At 40.1% G+C, this 14308-nt stretch overlaps 1 protein-coding gene across 3 annotated transcripts in view; it reads right to left on the bottom strand.

Moving 5' to 3' along the window:
• Positions 1-14308, bottom strand: part of LOC124555313 (homeobox protein aristaless-like) — a 128246-nt gene that overhangs the window by 52946 nt on the left and 60992 nt on the right. For all 3 annotated transcript variants that reach the window (XM_047129187.1, XM_047129188.1, XM_047129189.1), the window contains exon 2: positions 6822-6963. In XM_047129187.1, coding sequence (XP_046985143.1) covers positions 6822-6963 — 142 coding nt within the window. The remainder of the gene's footprint in view (positions 1-6821; positions 6964-14308) is intronic.

Here is a 14308-nt window from a genome sequence, read left to right as displayed (position 1 = left end):
AGTGAATTCGAAAGTAAAATTCTATGTACCGACTTGACAGAAAATCCTAGGAAGTTCTGGTCTTACATTAAATCCGTAAGTGGCTCGAAACAGCATATCCAGACACTACAGGATGATGATGGCATTGAAACAGAGGATGACACGCGTAAAGCTGAAATACTAAACACCTTTTTCCAAAGCTGTTTCACAGAGGAAGACCGCACTGCAGCTCCTTCTCTAAATCCTCGCACAAACGAAAAAATGGCTGACATCAAAATAAGTGTCCAAGGAATAGAAAAGCAACTGGAATCACTCAATAGAGGAAAGTCCACTGGACCTGACGGGATACCAATTCGATTCTACACAGAGTACGCGAAAGAACTTGCCCCCCTTCTAACAGCCATGTACCGCAAGTCTCTAGAGGAACGGAGGGTTCCAAATGATTGGAAAAGAGCACAGATAGTTCCAGTCTTCAAGAAGGGTCGTCGAGCAGATGCGCAAAACTATAGACCTATATCTCTGACGTCTATCTTTTGTAGAATTTTAGAACATGTTTTTTGCTCGAGTATCATGTCGTTTTTGGAAACCCAGAATCTACTATGTAGGAATCAACATGGATTCCAGAAACAGCGATCGTGTGAGACCCAACTCGCTTTATTTGTTCATGAGACCCAGAAAATATTAGATACAGGCTCCCAGGTAGATGCTATTTTTCTTGACTTCCGGAAGGCGTTCGATACAGTTCCGCACTGTCACCTGATAAACAAAGTAAGAGCCTACGGAATATCAGACCAGCTGTGTGGCTAGATTGAAGAGTTTTTAGCAAACAGAACACAGCATGTTGTTATCAATGGAGAGATGTCTACAGACGTTAAAGTAACCTCTGGCGTGCCATAGGGGAGTGTTATGGGACCATTGTTTTTCACAATATATATAAATGACCTAGTAGATAGTGTCGGAAGTTCCATGCGGCTTTTCGCGGATGATGCTGTAGTATACAGAGAAGTTGCAGCATTAGAAAATTGTAGCGAAATGCAGGAAGATCTGCAGTGGATAGGCACTTGGTGCAGGGAGTGGCAACTGACCCTTAACATAGACAAATGTAATGTATTGCGAATACATAGAAAGAAGGATCCTTTATTGTATGATTATATGATAGCGGAACAAACACTGGTAGCAGTTACTTCTGTAAAATATCTGGGAGTATGCGTGCGGAACGATTTGAAGTGGAATGATCATATAAAATTAATTGTTGGTAAGGCGGGTACCAGGTGGAGATTCATTGGGAGAGTGCTTAGAAAATGTAGTCCATCAACAAAGGAGGTGGCTTATAAAACACTCGTTCGATCTATACTTGAGTATTGCTCATCAGTGTGGGATCTGTACCAGATCGGTCTGACGGAGGAGATAGAGAAGATCCAAAGAAGAGCGGCGCGTTTCGTCACAGGGTTATTTGGTAACCGTGATATCGTTACGGAGATGTTTAACGAACTCAAGTGGCAGACTCTGCAAGAGAGGCGCTCTGCATCGCGGTGTAGCTTGCTCGCCAGGTTTCGAGAGGGTGCGTTTCTGGATGAGGTATCGAATATATTGCTTCCCCCTACTTATACCTCCCGAGGAGATCACGAATGTAAAATTAGAGAGATTAGAGCGCGCACGGAGGCTTTCAGACAGTCGTTCTTCCCGCGAACCATACGCGACTGGAACAGGAAAGGGAGGTAATGACAGTGGCACGTAAAGTGCCCTCCGCCACACACTGTTGGGTGGCTTGCGGAGTATAAATGTAGATGTAGATGTAGAATTAGAGACACAGCCATGTCTGTTTCCAGCTGGAAATCCACCATCACTCTATCAATGTTCAGTTGCAACATGAGCCTCTGCATCTGGCACTGGCAAGGTAGCGAGCGGCACACTGGTGGCCAAGGTAGACGTTCACTAGATGCCTTAATTGGGGACATGCAAAACTGGTGATGTCATGGAAAGGGCAGTGACTGATGATTAGTGGGCCAAATCTGAATTTGCACTAACTACAGAATTCCATGTTGCTGGACTACTGGGCAAACAGGTGCTCAGTAAATCAGGTGATGATGTTGATTAGAAGTCATCAGTTGATTGTCGAGCACAATGGCAACTAATACTATTAACAATGTCCGCACCAGAAGAATTGTGAAACATAGCTTTTGCTGATTCAGTTAAGTCATGAGCCCTCACAAGTTTAGTACATCACTTAGGATGGAACAGGGGACTGTAAAGCATTTATACTAATTTTTCAACCAGGAAAAAAATGCATAATAACATCATGAATTAATGAGCCAATCCTTGCTTGTCAGCTGCCCATGCTGCATATACCTGATTACATTGATAAACACACTGGCTAAAATTGAACCTAGTTGCACATATGTGGGTTTGCAAGCTATAATGGGCAATCAGGAAAGCACAAACAACAGAAAAGCTTAAACTACTGGGGTTTGAGAGTGGGTGTAGTTTTTGCACCACTTCATGCAGTTTATTAATGGAAGACTGTAATAGGGCATACTGCTGTTCTGGGTCAGTTATTTGACTTGTCTTGCAGTGAAGAACAAACTGATGTAAATGGTCCTCCCAACTGTCATCTGCTTCAGTGAAGCAAGGGAATGGGATGAGGAAACTTCAGCTTTACACTGTTATTGGTTTTGCAGAAATTGTAACAAGTTGTGATGTTGCAGCTGAAAGTCCCACTGCTGTTCGTGCTTGTGCTATTGCTGCATTTGTTGCTGCTGCTGGCATTCTCACTGTTTTTCCAGCTGTTGCTGTTGCTGCAGTTGTTGTTTCTGCAGATGCAACTGCTGTTGTCACAACTTTAGGAACTTGGTATTCATGCCTCACAGGGGTAGTTACACAGTGAGAAAGTACTTGTTGCCAGTGAGAAAGTACTTGTTGCCACTTTTTTATCCTACTCTGCATAGGTAGAATGCAGTGTATGGTCACTCACACTGGTGGTAGTACACAGTCTCGTGGAACAGCAGGTGGTGCCAGAGGTCAATGATGGCAGAGTTCACAAAGTAAATGGCTAATCGAAAACAAGTCCAGAATGCAGCAAAGTCATCTTAAGCATATACAACAGTACAGGTAGCAATCCAAATCACAAATATAATACAGACAAGGTAAAATCTCTACTGTTCAATGGTGCATAACTAAAAACTTTAAAGACCAGCAAGGGGCTCACTAACAAGAGCTGGGCTGCAATATTTACTGGCGTTTTCTCAGCAGCAACTGGCTTGATGTGAAATTTTGGAAGTGGTGGCAGAAATTTGCATGTGAGCATGATGCAATAGGAATATGTAGCCTTAGTATCTTTGCTGTACTCTCCCTATCAATATTTCTACTGTGTAGGGAATTTGAATCACTGTTGCATACTAAACACAGCTTGATGAAAGATGTGACATCCAACTCCAAGCTGATCTCATGTTGCCTGTAACAAGCCTTTTATCTACCAAAGTCATTCAAATGTGTTTGCTACACCTTCCTCATTACCTGTGACTTGAATATTATGTGCAAAATGCACAAAACATGCAGTCAGAACCACAGTACTAAAAATCTCTCCACACACAATCTGTTTCAGGCACTCAAATTCATCTTGTACTGCATGCCACTTATGTTATGTTTTACTGTATCATCTAGTAACAACAATGTAAGAAAAAGATAGATTGCTACTTACTTTAAAGATGACATGTTATGTTGCAGACAGGCACAATTAAAATTGTGCCTGTCTGCAAATTAACATGCCATCTTTACGGTAAGTAGCAGTCTATCTTCTCCTTACACAGTTGACATTTCAACCTGAAGTTTCCATTATTTCATCTTGCTACAATTTAGTCCACATAGTGTCACCAAGGCCCAATGTTGTTTTTAATTAATTCTATTAACTTCTTAGCTTATGGATATTAATGAGCAACATCAAAGAAGAGCTGCATGAAAAACTACAAAAAGAGTTTTTTCCCTTGTAAGAAACTACTCATGTAGAACTACTAGCTGATATTGGTATGAGCACATGGTATTTTACATATAGGTGACGGTTTTTAAGCCATAAAAATACATAAAAGGACACAAGTGAACTGTCTCTCTCTTGTGAATGTCCAGTACTCAGATTCTGAGCAAGTTCTAAAGCAAGTCTGTTCAGGAAACGAGCACTCACCATAAAATGGGGCAGTCAGATGTCACTATGTAGTGCAGGGGAGATGCAAACTGTGCTCTGTCTTCAGAGGAATGACAGTGTGATAGGTCTGATGTGCTCTTAGATGCAAGTGTATTTAATTATGCCACATTGTTTATTGTTGGATCAAAAAATAATCTACTTGGTGAAGCCAGGTAAAAATTAAGACATCTTCTCTGATAACACAAGTTGCCATGGAAAAGAAGAGAGTTGAGCAATGCCCTAGTCTGTGGCACCAAAGCATCTGGCACCAATGAAGCAAAACAATGTCATAGGGGAAGCAGTGCCATCATTGTGGTGACCATGCACTATGAGGTAGAGTGTAAGACTGCTCATTTAGGAAGCTGACAAAGCAGAAGAAGTTAACCAGCATCTCAGAAGAGGTAGTTTTTGCAATATTACAGCTCTGGCTAGGTTGTTTCAAGAGCTGACTAAATAAGAAGAGCTGAATGAAGGAAGTCATTGCCTCAATGGCAATGCTCAGCTGCTATGCCCTGGCACCTTTCCTGGGGTGGATGTGCTGCTGTTGGAGGGGTACTGGCAAATAAGCACTCACAAATAAAATCCCTCATATCAGATCCTCATTCTCATATATTCTCAGATGTGCTCAGTCAACTGACACCTAGCTATGAGGATGTCAGTCTGCCATCTACTCATCTAGCAGTCAGCTTGTATGGAACTGTAAGTCCCACCATTGGCACTTGGCTGCTGTTAGCCACAGTGCCACTGTTCGTGCCCAATCTGACGTGACAAACTCAGTGCCTTTCATCCACTGGGCCTCCTGGTAGCTTACAGAACCAGTCTGGAAAGGTGCAACCCCTTTTCCACCATCCCAAGGGTGAGCAGACTCCCTGCTGTCCAGTCCTGATTCTGCAGGCAGACTCCACTGCTGGAGGTTGCCTCTCCTGATCTGGGGCCATGGTGTCATCTGGTGCACCTCAGCTCACCCCATGCTGAGATATTTGTCTGCCACCAGGCAGTGCACCAGACATACTGGAGGGAATGACCTGCCACCTCAACAGCTGTGCACCACCCCTGACATCATCCGGCAAACACCGACCGCATGCTGATCGTAATGATCCCTGGCTGTGCATGATATGTTTCTGAGCTATGACAGCTTGACTATATTGCATCTGACAGGTATCCACTCACTTCTTCACTGCTTTCCCTCAACCTGGGCTGTTTGTTTGCTGTGTTATAGGGCACAAAAACAACTCGGGTCATATGTGCTCTTGTCAGAACCACAGAACATGAAGACAAAAAAAGAGTTAAAAACAACTACATGTTAAGCCCAATTGATGGAAGGAAAGACAGCTAAAAACATGGACTTGGAGAAAGGTCCATAAAATACTCCATAGAGGCAACAGAGGTCCTGAACTAAAGATTAAATGTCCTTTGCCATATTTTTGCAATGGATAAAAAGTAAAATGTGGTCAACAGCCCATGTGTCATTCACTGCAAAGGCCGATAACTCAGATAGCAAACATAAATGAGAACATAAGTGGTTAAAAAAATGCATTTCATCAGGTAATGCTGAACCATCAAGAGCTGAGGAAAATGAGTGCAAAGTGGTGGGGAGTCAGCACTTAACAAATGGCGATGACTAACAAGACAGCTTCCAATACACAACCTAGTGAGAGGGCTGAGAGGTTGGCCAAGCCACTGGCAGAGGTTTAATTCACCAGAGCTAGTTCTCATGATTGGAAGACCAGTGTTGATGCCGAAGTGCCAACACCTGCTGACAGAGGGTAACACAGAGATCATCTGAGGGAATGGAAGAACTATGTAAAATACTATGAAGAATGGAAGAACTATGTAAAATATTTGTGGCAACACTACTGGGGGACTGAATTTTCAGAAGTTAATTACTGCCTGTTTGATTCTCTCTCTATGAATTTAACAATTTCCTTTTGATATAGAATATTATTTAACAGTAATCAGCCCTCTCACATAATTTTTAATTTTAAAATAAGATATGTCTAACAGCCAGAAAAAATTCCATTTATCCCCATCAAAGGGATATATTTCTTGCCTGTTATTTGAGATTCTAATTTATAGCCATTTTAAATATAATCAGACTCTCTATTTTTAAATGATTCTATACTACCTGCAACAGCCAGTGTTTAGTTTATTTTTTGTATCATTGCATAGTTTCTGCCTTTTACTATTTAACATATTATTGACTGATAATCATCAAATGTTTCCATGCTGGTCTCCTGCCAGGTTGTGTATAAATCTTGTATATAGCCTTGTTTATGTACAACATGTGGAAGAGACTGCTATGACACTATTTGGCATTGCATATTTTTATGATTAAACAGTAGAATAGTACAGAACATAAACCAAAAACTTACAGTTGCAGGTGGAATAGAAGAATTTTGTCAAGTCATAACAATTCTGAATCCTGGTCCAAAGAAAATATAAACAGAGACAGCCAAATTCCCCTTATACATAATATAAATCACATATAGTTAATTATTTTTTGTTACAACTATACTCTAAAGATTGTCATGGCTGCATATCTATATCAATGACTGAGCAAAATGGCTCAATGGTTAAGGAACTGTTATTCATATATGAAAGATACTTAGTCTTCAGATTTAATTACCATCTTATAGTAATATCGGCATGTAGCAATAATGGGACTTACCTGTACCGACGCTGCTTCCGTTTTACAGGCCTAATTGGTCCTGTAGTTTCTGTGGGAACTGATGAGAGACCAGCAGATGAACCACTTGCACTGGGAGCCCCTAATGAGCTTGATGATGATCCCAAGAGAGAATCTGTGTAAGCTGAAATACAAGTGCACAAAGAAAAAGTGAGTCAGTAATATGAATTAGACTACTCCAAAGTGAAAATTTTCTTAAAATTTAGTCATGTATGAATTTTTTTGTTAAATCAGTTTTTGGAATGCCGATATGATATTTTGAAATGTACCTCACTTTTTCTTGTCTTTTTCTTGTCTTCAATATGAAGTGGATTTTAAAGAATGTGCCTTATTAATTATTTAACTTCTTACTTTCAGTGCAATAAGATACATCATGTTTCTTGTTTCATACTTCCTAGAGTTGATAATATAGTTCTGAATTATCCCTCTAATATTATTTAAACACATATCCACACTGCCAGTGTTTTCTTGGCATTAAAGAAATCATAACAGCACTCTACATAATTTTTCATATTACTCCTCTGCAATATTCAGAGAAAATTGTATGTCCTCTTATTTCAGTTGGATTTATACACATTGCTTCAGTACCTTTTTCACAACCTTTATAACTTAACATGGTGTTATACAGGGTGATTTTTTTTTCACCATGTACAAACTCTAGGGATTGACTGATGAGAGGAAAAGAAACAAAAAATGTCTGATGAACTTATGTCCAGAAATGCATGGTTTCCATGCTAGAGGCCATTTATTCAATCATACTTAGTTACAGAGACTGCGGTCTAACAGGCTCAGTACCTTGCAGCCACAGTTACAGTATGCATGGTTTCCTCCTAGAAGCTGGTACTGTTCCTCATACATCATGCCCGAGTGCCCTCTCATGCCATAGTAATTGGTAATGTTGTCTCTGATTCTCTTCTCTTCCTGACTCACCTTGTAGTGGATGTGACACAGAATTTTACACAATGGTTCCACATTCAAATCCAGAGCTTGCCGACATGGTGTTTACTTACAGAAAGGTAAATGGCAACAGGTGAAGGACAGCAAGATTGTATAAGGAGACCTATCCCTGCCAACAACAACCACAGCATTCAGTGTTTGCAACAGTCTTTCAGCATTTTTATGGAAGCAGGAAATCATGAAGGACATACCTGAAATGTTCAGACACCAGACTTGGAGGAAAATGTGATTAACACTGTGAAAGGTGACGACCATGTCAGCACCAGGTAGTTGGACCACCAGCACAGGGCAAGCCAGATGACCGTGTGGAACATTTTCCACGACAACCGTTACAACCCTTATCACTTACAGCGTGTGCAGGGCTTATTAGTGACAGATTTTCCACATCAGGAGCAGTTTTGTCATTGGTTTCTTCACCAAGCAACCATGATTCCAGGATTTGTGTCATCCATCCTATCCACAGATGAGGTCACCTTTTTGCAGAGTGGTATCTTCAGATTTCATAACAGTCATCTGTGGGGTAGTATGCAAGGCCCTCATGGTATGATGACAGCGAATCATCAGAATTGGTGCAGCAAGAATGTGTGGGCTGGGATAATTGGCGACTGTATTTTGGGACCAGTCTTCCTTCCACATCCCCTAACAGGCCGGAGCTATTGGCATTTCTTGCAGGTGACCTTGCATCCCCTGCTGGAAGAAGTGCCATTGATGATATGAAAGGTTATGTGACTGCTATACGATGATGCTCCAGGCCACTTTGCCACAAACATCCGGACCCATCTCAGTGATGTCTTCCCTGGTCAATGGATCAGACAATGGGGTCCAGTTGCATGGCGTGCCCATTTATGGATCTCAACCCATGTGATTTCTGGTTATGGGGCCATCTCAAAACTATTGTGTATGCAGTGCCCATTCCAGATGTGGTTACACTGGAGAAGTGTATTCATGCTGCCTTGCAACCTGACCAATGTGAATGTGTGATAGAACATGCTATGGTGTGTACACGCATGTATTGAGGCACTTGGAAACAATTTTCAACACATACTGAAACTGTGACTGCACAGTACAGCACATATTACACTGCAGTCTCTGTAACAATGTATGATTGAATAAATGGCCTCTAGCATGGAAACCATGCATTTCGGGACATAAGTTCATTAGACCTTTCTTGCTCTATATCCTCTCATCGATCAGTCCCTAGACTTTGTACATGGTGGAAAAGTCACCCTGTATATGCCCCCAAAGCAATTTTGTCAGTCTAGTATTTTTCCAGTGTGACCCATTAGCATCCATCATATGTATCATTTGAAATTCAAAGAATCTTTTGTTAGATACAAAATGTAAGATAAACTAAGTCATCTGTTGGTGGAACTTAGATCTCTCAGATACTGATCACCATCATGTTTGTATTACAAATATTACTCATTCGTAGAGATGGAACTCAGCTGACAATTGTTTAGACTGAGTAAGTTACCCAATTGATGCAATAATTAAATAAATGGGGTAAACTAAAAGCCTAATATATGAAATATGTTTTTCAAGGAAATATATTATATGAAAGCTAAAATTGTTTTATATCTGGAATACGCCATACATTTACTATTTTTTATACTCCATGAAAACTCTTTTTATATCTGAAATCTGCTTTAGTAAAAAGCTGCAGCTTTTTATTGTTAAATATAATGTCATATTCCAAGTCTGTGATACATATTAATCTACAAATCTATTTATTGTTTAAAGATCCTCTGTGGGTAAGTTTCAGACAACAATAAATAGCTCTGGGATTCAATCTGTGGTTGGTCTCACAGTACTTCTGACAGCATAATTTTCCCCTCTGAGCATCACTGTGTATGAAGAAAATGACAAGCTGAACTATGGCTCAGATTCCAATAGAGATTCTTTGATAACTAGCTTGATGAATCAGTTCACAGACTGACAGGAAGGAACAAAGGAAGTCAACTGTCTCAGCAACAGTGAATCCATTATTTCAGTTGTGTAAGGACAGTAGAAGGAATTGCTTGCTTTAACAAAGTAACCATACCAGTATTCACTGCCAACCTTAAAGCTGAATAGCTAGAGGATGATTTGAACCCAACTATTCCCAAGTACAAGTCCATTCCATACACCACTGCATGGACTTTCTCAGCATCCCTCACAGCATACCTCCACACCCACCTAGCATCACCTGTTCGCAGTCATTGTTCATTTCCTCCCTGCTCACTTCTCTGAGATTCCTGCAGGAGGTTGGATGTACTTGTGCATCTGCACTGATGAAGGTGAACCCATTTCCCATTTAGAGGAAACAATTATATGACTTGCCCAAAAGAACAGACACCAACCATTCATATAATTGATTCACCTAGATGGGCAATGGATCCAACTTCTTCAATGCAGATGCACAAGTACCACCTGCAGGAATCTCAGAGTAGTGAACATGGAGGAAATGGTTGGGGACTGTAAATAGGTGGTGCTCAGTGGGAGTCTGAGTTGGACATGAGGTGTGCCAAGATAGTCTCAGTTACGATAACACTGTGGCCCAGATGGCACAGTGATTAACGCACCTGCTTAGTAAGCAGGAGATCCCAGGTTCAAATCCCAGTCCAGTACACATTTTCGTTAATCACTGCTGATTCCACACAATGTCCCGATGCAGTAATACCTTCCCTTTCCTTTCTCCCTTCCTCTACCCTGAATTTGCATATAAAATTATTTTGAATAACTGGGTTTGAAAGGAATGAAAGGAAACAGGATGGGAAAGAGATATGAAGGAAATGATGACTTCCAGCTGCACAGGGCATTACAGCAATGCAACAGTGAGAGTTGAAAATTTGTGTCAGACTAGTGCTTGAACCCAGATGCTCCACTTCTCTAGAATGGTTGCCTTAACCGCCTTGGCCATCCAGACATTCTTTCTGACAGACCCAAATTCCCAACTTCCCACATGCTGCACTGTTACTACCACTGCCCATTAACCCCCTACTTGCAGATTTCCAATTCCTGTAGGTGTACCGAGCGAGGTGGCACAGTGGTTAGACACTGGACTCGCATTCGGGAGGACGATGGTTCAATCCCGCATCCGGCCATCCTGATTTAGGTTTTCCGTGATTTCCCTAAATCACTCCAGGCAAATGCCCGGATGGTTCCTCTGAAAGGGCATGGCCAACTTCCTTCCCCATCCTTCTGTAATCCGATGAGACCGATGACCACACTGTCTGGTCTCCTTCCCCAAACATCAACCAACCTGTAGGTGTTCGGACATTGGTTGTACATCTGTACTGAAACTTTTTCATCAAACTGCCATTGTGCCCATAAAATTATAGATACGACTGTCATCTGTTCTGTCAGACATCTGACAGATTAGCTACCACTCATATCTAAAAGATTATTTTGTTGAATGTTCAACCATAATGCACCAGAAGTATTTTAAGCTCTGGAAATGACAGCTCAAGCAGCAGCATGAGCTTGTACACAGACCGTTGGATCTGGTATGTCTCCAGTCATTTCTGACAATCTCAGCTTTACACCAGTTTAATGAAGCTCAAGAGGATGGGGAAGAGTACCAAAAGCATTTAGCATTTCATTTCTGGACAAGTGACATTAAGTGCCCTGAATGACAGTGAGTCTTTCTATTATCTGCAAACACACAGTGCTATCATCATGCCCCTTTATCTACCCCTTACAATTCACTCATTTTTAAGTGAATATTTTGGCAATAAAAACGCACATAGTGGCTGCTCATTTAGAATTCCTTCAACATTGTAAAGCAACATCAGACATATATGTATCATGGATTGTAGACCTACAAAATACAACTTTATGTGTTGTTGTCGACTATCACACACAGAATCATTAATTTCTTGTTGTCTCATTGTCACTGTAGGCTTGTACCATGGGAAGCAAGGACAGGATGTTGTTTGATGGCAGTATTCCCTTTCTATAACACAACTGCACACATGTATTAACAGGGTTATTCATTAACATAAACAAAGAGCTACTTAACTTAAGATAGTCCAGGTGTTGTGGTACAAGCCCTTCCTCAATAGTCCACATTAGCCTCATTGCTGGTGATGTACAAGTCCACTATGTACACTACTTTAGTCACTATCTGCTGTCTGCCTCTAAACTAGAGGCTGAGCTAACTACAACTGTGATTCCTACTGCGCTGCAATGGATGACTCAACTCATTGACTCACCGGATGACTGACTGACCACTGGGACCTCTGGTCCACAGTGGCGACCTAAATACTGGTGATCGAGAGGGCGTTGGCAGTGCATTTCTTGCAAGCTTTTTCTTGGACTCTCTTATGGTAGGGGCTCACTTGCTCAAGTGCCTCCTATCAATCTTCTTGCAGCCTCTTTGCTGGCCTGTGTGCTGGTGACAGCTTACACCAGCATAATTAATACATAATGTTCGTGATTAGATTAGCACCAGACAGTGTGTATTCTCTAGCATTATGACAGTTAGATTCTTCTCTAACTGAAGTTTTGTGTATTGTTGGGGCATTCAAGATTTCTCAAGCATGTCAGGTGACCATTTCCATATCAGAACTGTCATCTTACTCAGGAAATGTAGCATGACATAGACTGTTTGGTGGTAAAATTGCAAAAATATCATGTAATACAGTCAATTGTATAGGTGTAAATAAATTTCATGGCACAGTCAAGGGTAGAGCCACTCTGCTTTACACTGTCAACAATCATTCACAGTATTCCCATTTTATTTCTTGTTGATACTGCAGCATCAATCTCAATTATTAATCAGATAGCTCTACACTTAAAATCAGTTGCAGGCTGTGGACTTATACTCATCATGAAATTCCAATACTAGGCCATGTAGATCTTAAATTAATGTATAAGCAAGTGACCAGAACATTTTATTTCTTTTTAGTAGCAAAACCATCAATGGAAAACATTTTTGGTCTGGATGGATACACAGCCTTTGTATTTTTCTATTCAACATTTGGCCCAAGCAATCCAGAATACTATTTCATATGCACAAGAGGATATTTTGTATCTCCAATATGCTCCCTTGCTTTCTGGAGGCCAGGAAATGGTTTCTAAATTTTTTTGTTCACATATCAGCAAAGGAGTAATCAGTATCAAAATTTTTCAAAGCCCACTTGATACCTTTAGTCTTGTTGGGTGAGGTTAAAATGGAATGCTTAGAGCCATTAAAATTGCATTCCTCAATTCGTTATAGCAAATGATCATCACTTTGAATCATTGTTCACAAACCATATGGTGTGTTACACTATATGGTAAATGCTCAGTTGATTGTGGACTTGTACCCCTTCCACAACCTGATGAATTATGTTTAAAATTAGCAGGGGTCAGTATTTCACTAAGATCAAAAAAATTAGCAGGGGTCAGTATTTCACTAAGATCAATCTTTTGGAAGCTGGTTTTCAATTTCCTTTGGATGAGGCTTCCAAATCCAATGTGGAATTAAATACTCCTTTTGGATTCTATCAATATAATGTGTTATCTTTTGGCATTCATAGCACACCAGCAATCTTTCAGAAATGTCTAGAACAAACAGTCCACAAGGCATCAATTACTTGGAATATATATTATAGATAGTAATAATCACATCATATGGAGCAGACTCCTTATCAATATGGAAAAGTTAGCACATGGTGTTCCTCAAGGCTCAATCCTTGGGCCAACTGTATTCCTGTTTCATATAAATGACTTTTCTCTCAATATAAATACCCATCTAACCTAGTTTGCAGATGACACATCTGTCCTAATAGAAAATGAAGACGCTGTCAACATACCACAGAGTACCATGAATATGTTAAGTAAACTGAAAACATGGTTCAGCTTATATGGGTTAATACTAAACATTTCAAAAACCCATGTGATGAGTTTTAAAACTAAACAGTCAAAAACTGAAGAAATCCATATCATTTATAATAATAAAAAAAAATGGAAGAACTTGACTCAGTCAAATTCCTTGGAATAAACTTAGATATAAATCAGAACTGGAATACACATATAGAGTATCTAGCAAATAAATGAAACAGTGTTGCATTTGGAATGGAAATTTTAGCCAGTGCTATTCATATGGACAACAGGAAAGAAGCATACTATAGCTATTTTGATTCTGTTATTAGATATTTTTAGGGAAACTCAGGAAATGTTACACAAATCTTAAAGCTGCAAAAACAAATCATTTACAAGATGTGCACCACACAGCCAAGGCCATCATGTAACCATTATTTAAAGAACTAAAAATATTAACTGTCCCCTTTTTATGTATCTTTGAGGTGATTCTCTTCCTACATAGTGAAGCTGAGCTATTAAAAAAATCCTTTTGAACTCTCTTACAACACAAGACACAGAGAAAACTTACATTCACCTCAAATTGCTTAAAATTGTATGCTCAGACTCCTCAACATATAGCCATGAAAATTCACAACAAAATAAAAGTATGTGACATAATGTATAAGAAGCTAAATATTTTAAAAAGCAAGTTAAGTGATTTTCTAATTGAAAGATGCTATTACTCA

The sequence above is a fragment of the Schistocerca americana genome, chromosome X, assembly GCF_021461395.2.
Source record: "Schistocerca americana isolate TAMUIC-IGC-003095 chromosome X, iqSchAmer2.1, whole genome shotgun sequence".
Lineage (NCBI taxonomy): Eukaryota > Metazoa > Arthropoda > Insecta > Orthoptera > Acrididae > Schistocerca > Schistocerca americana.
This window is presented reverse-complemented; position numbering and strand designations above follow the sequence as displayed.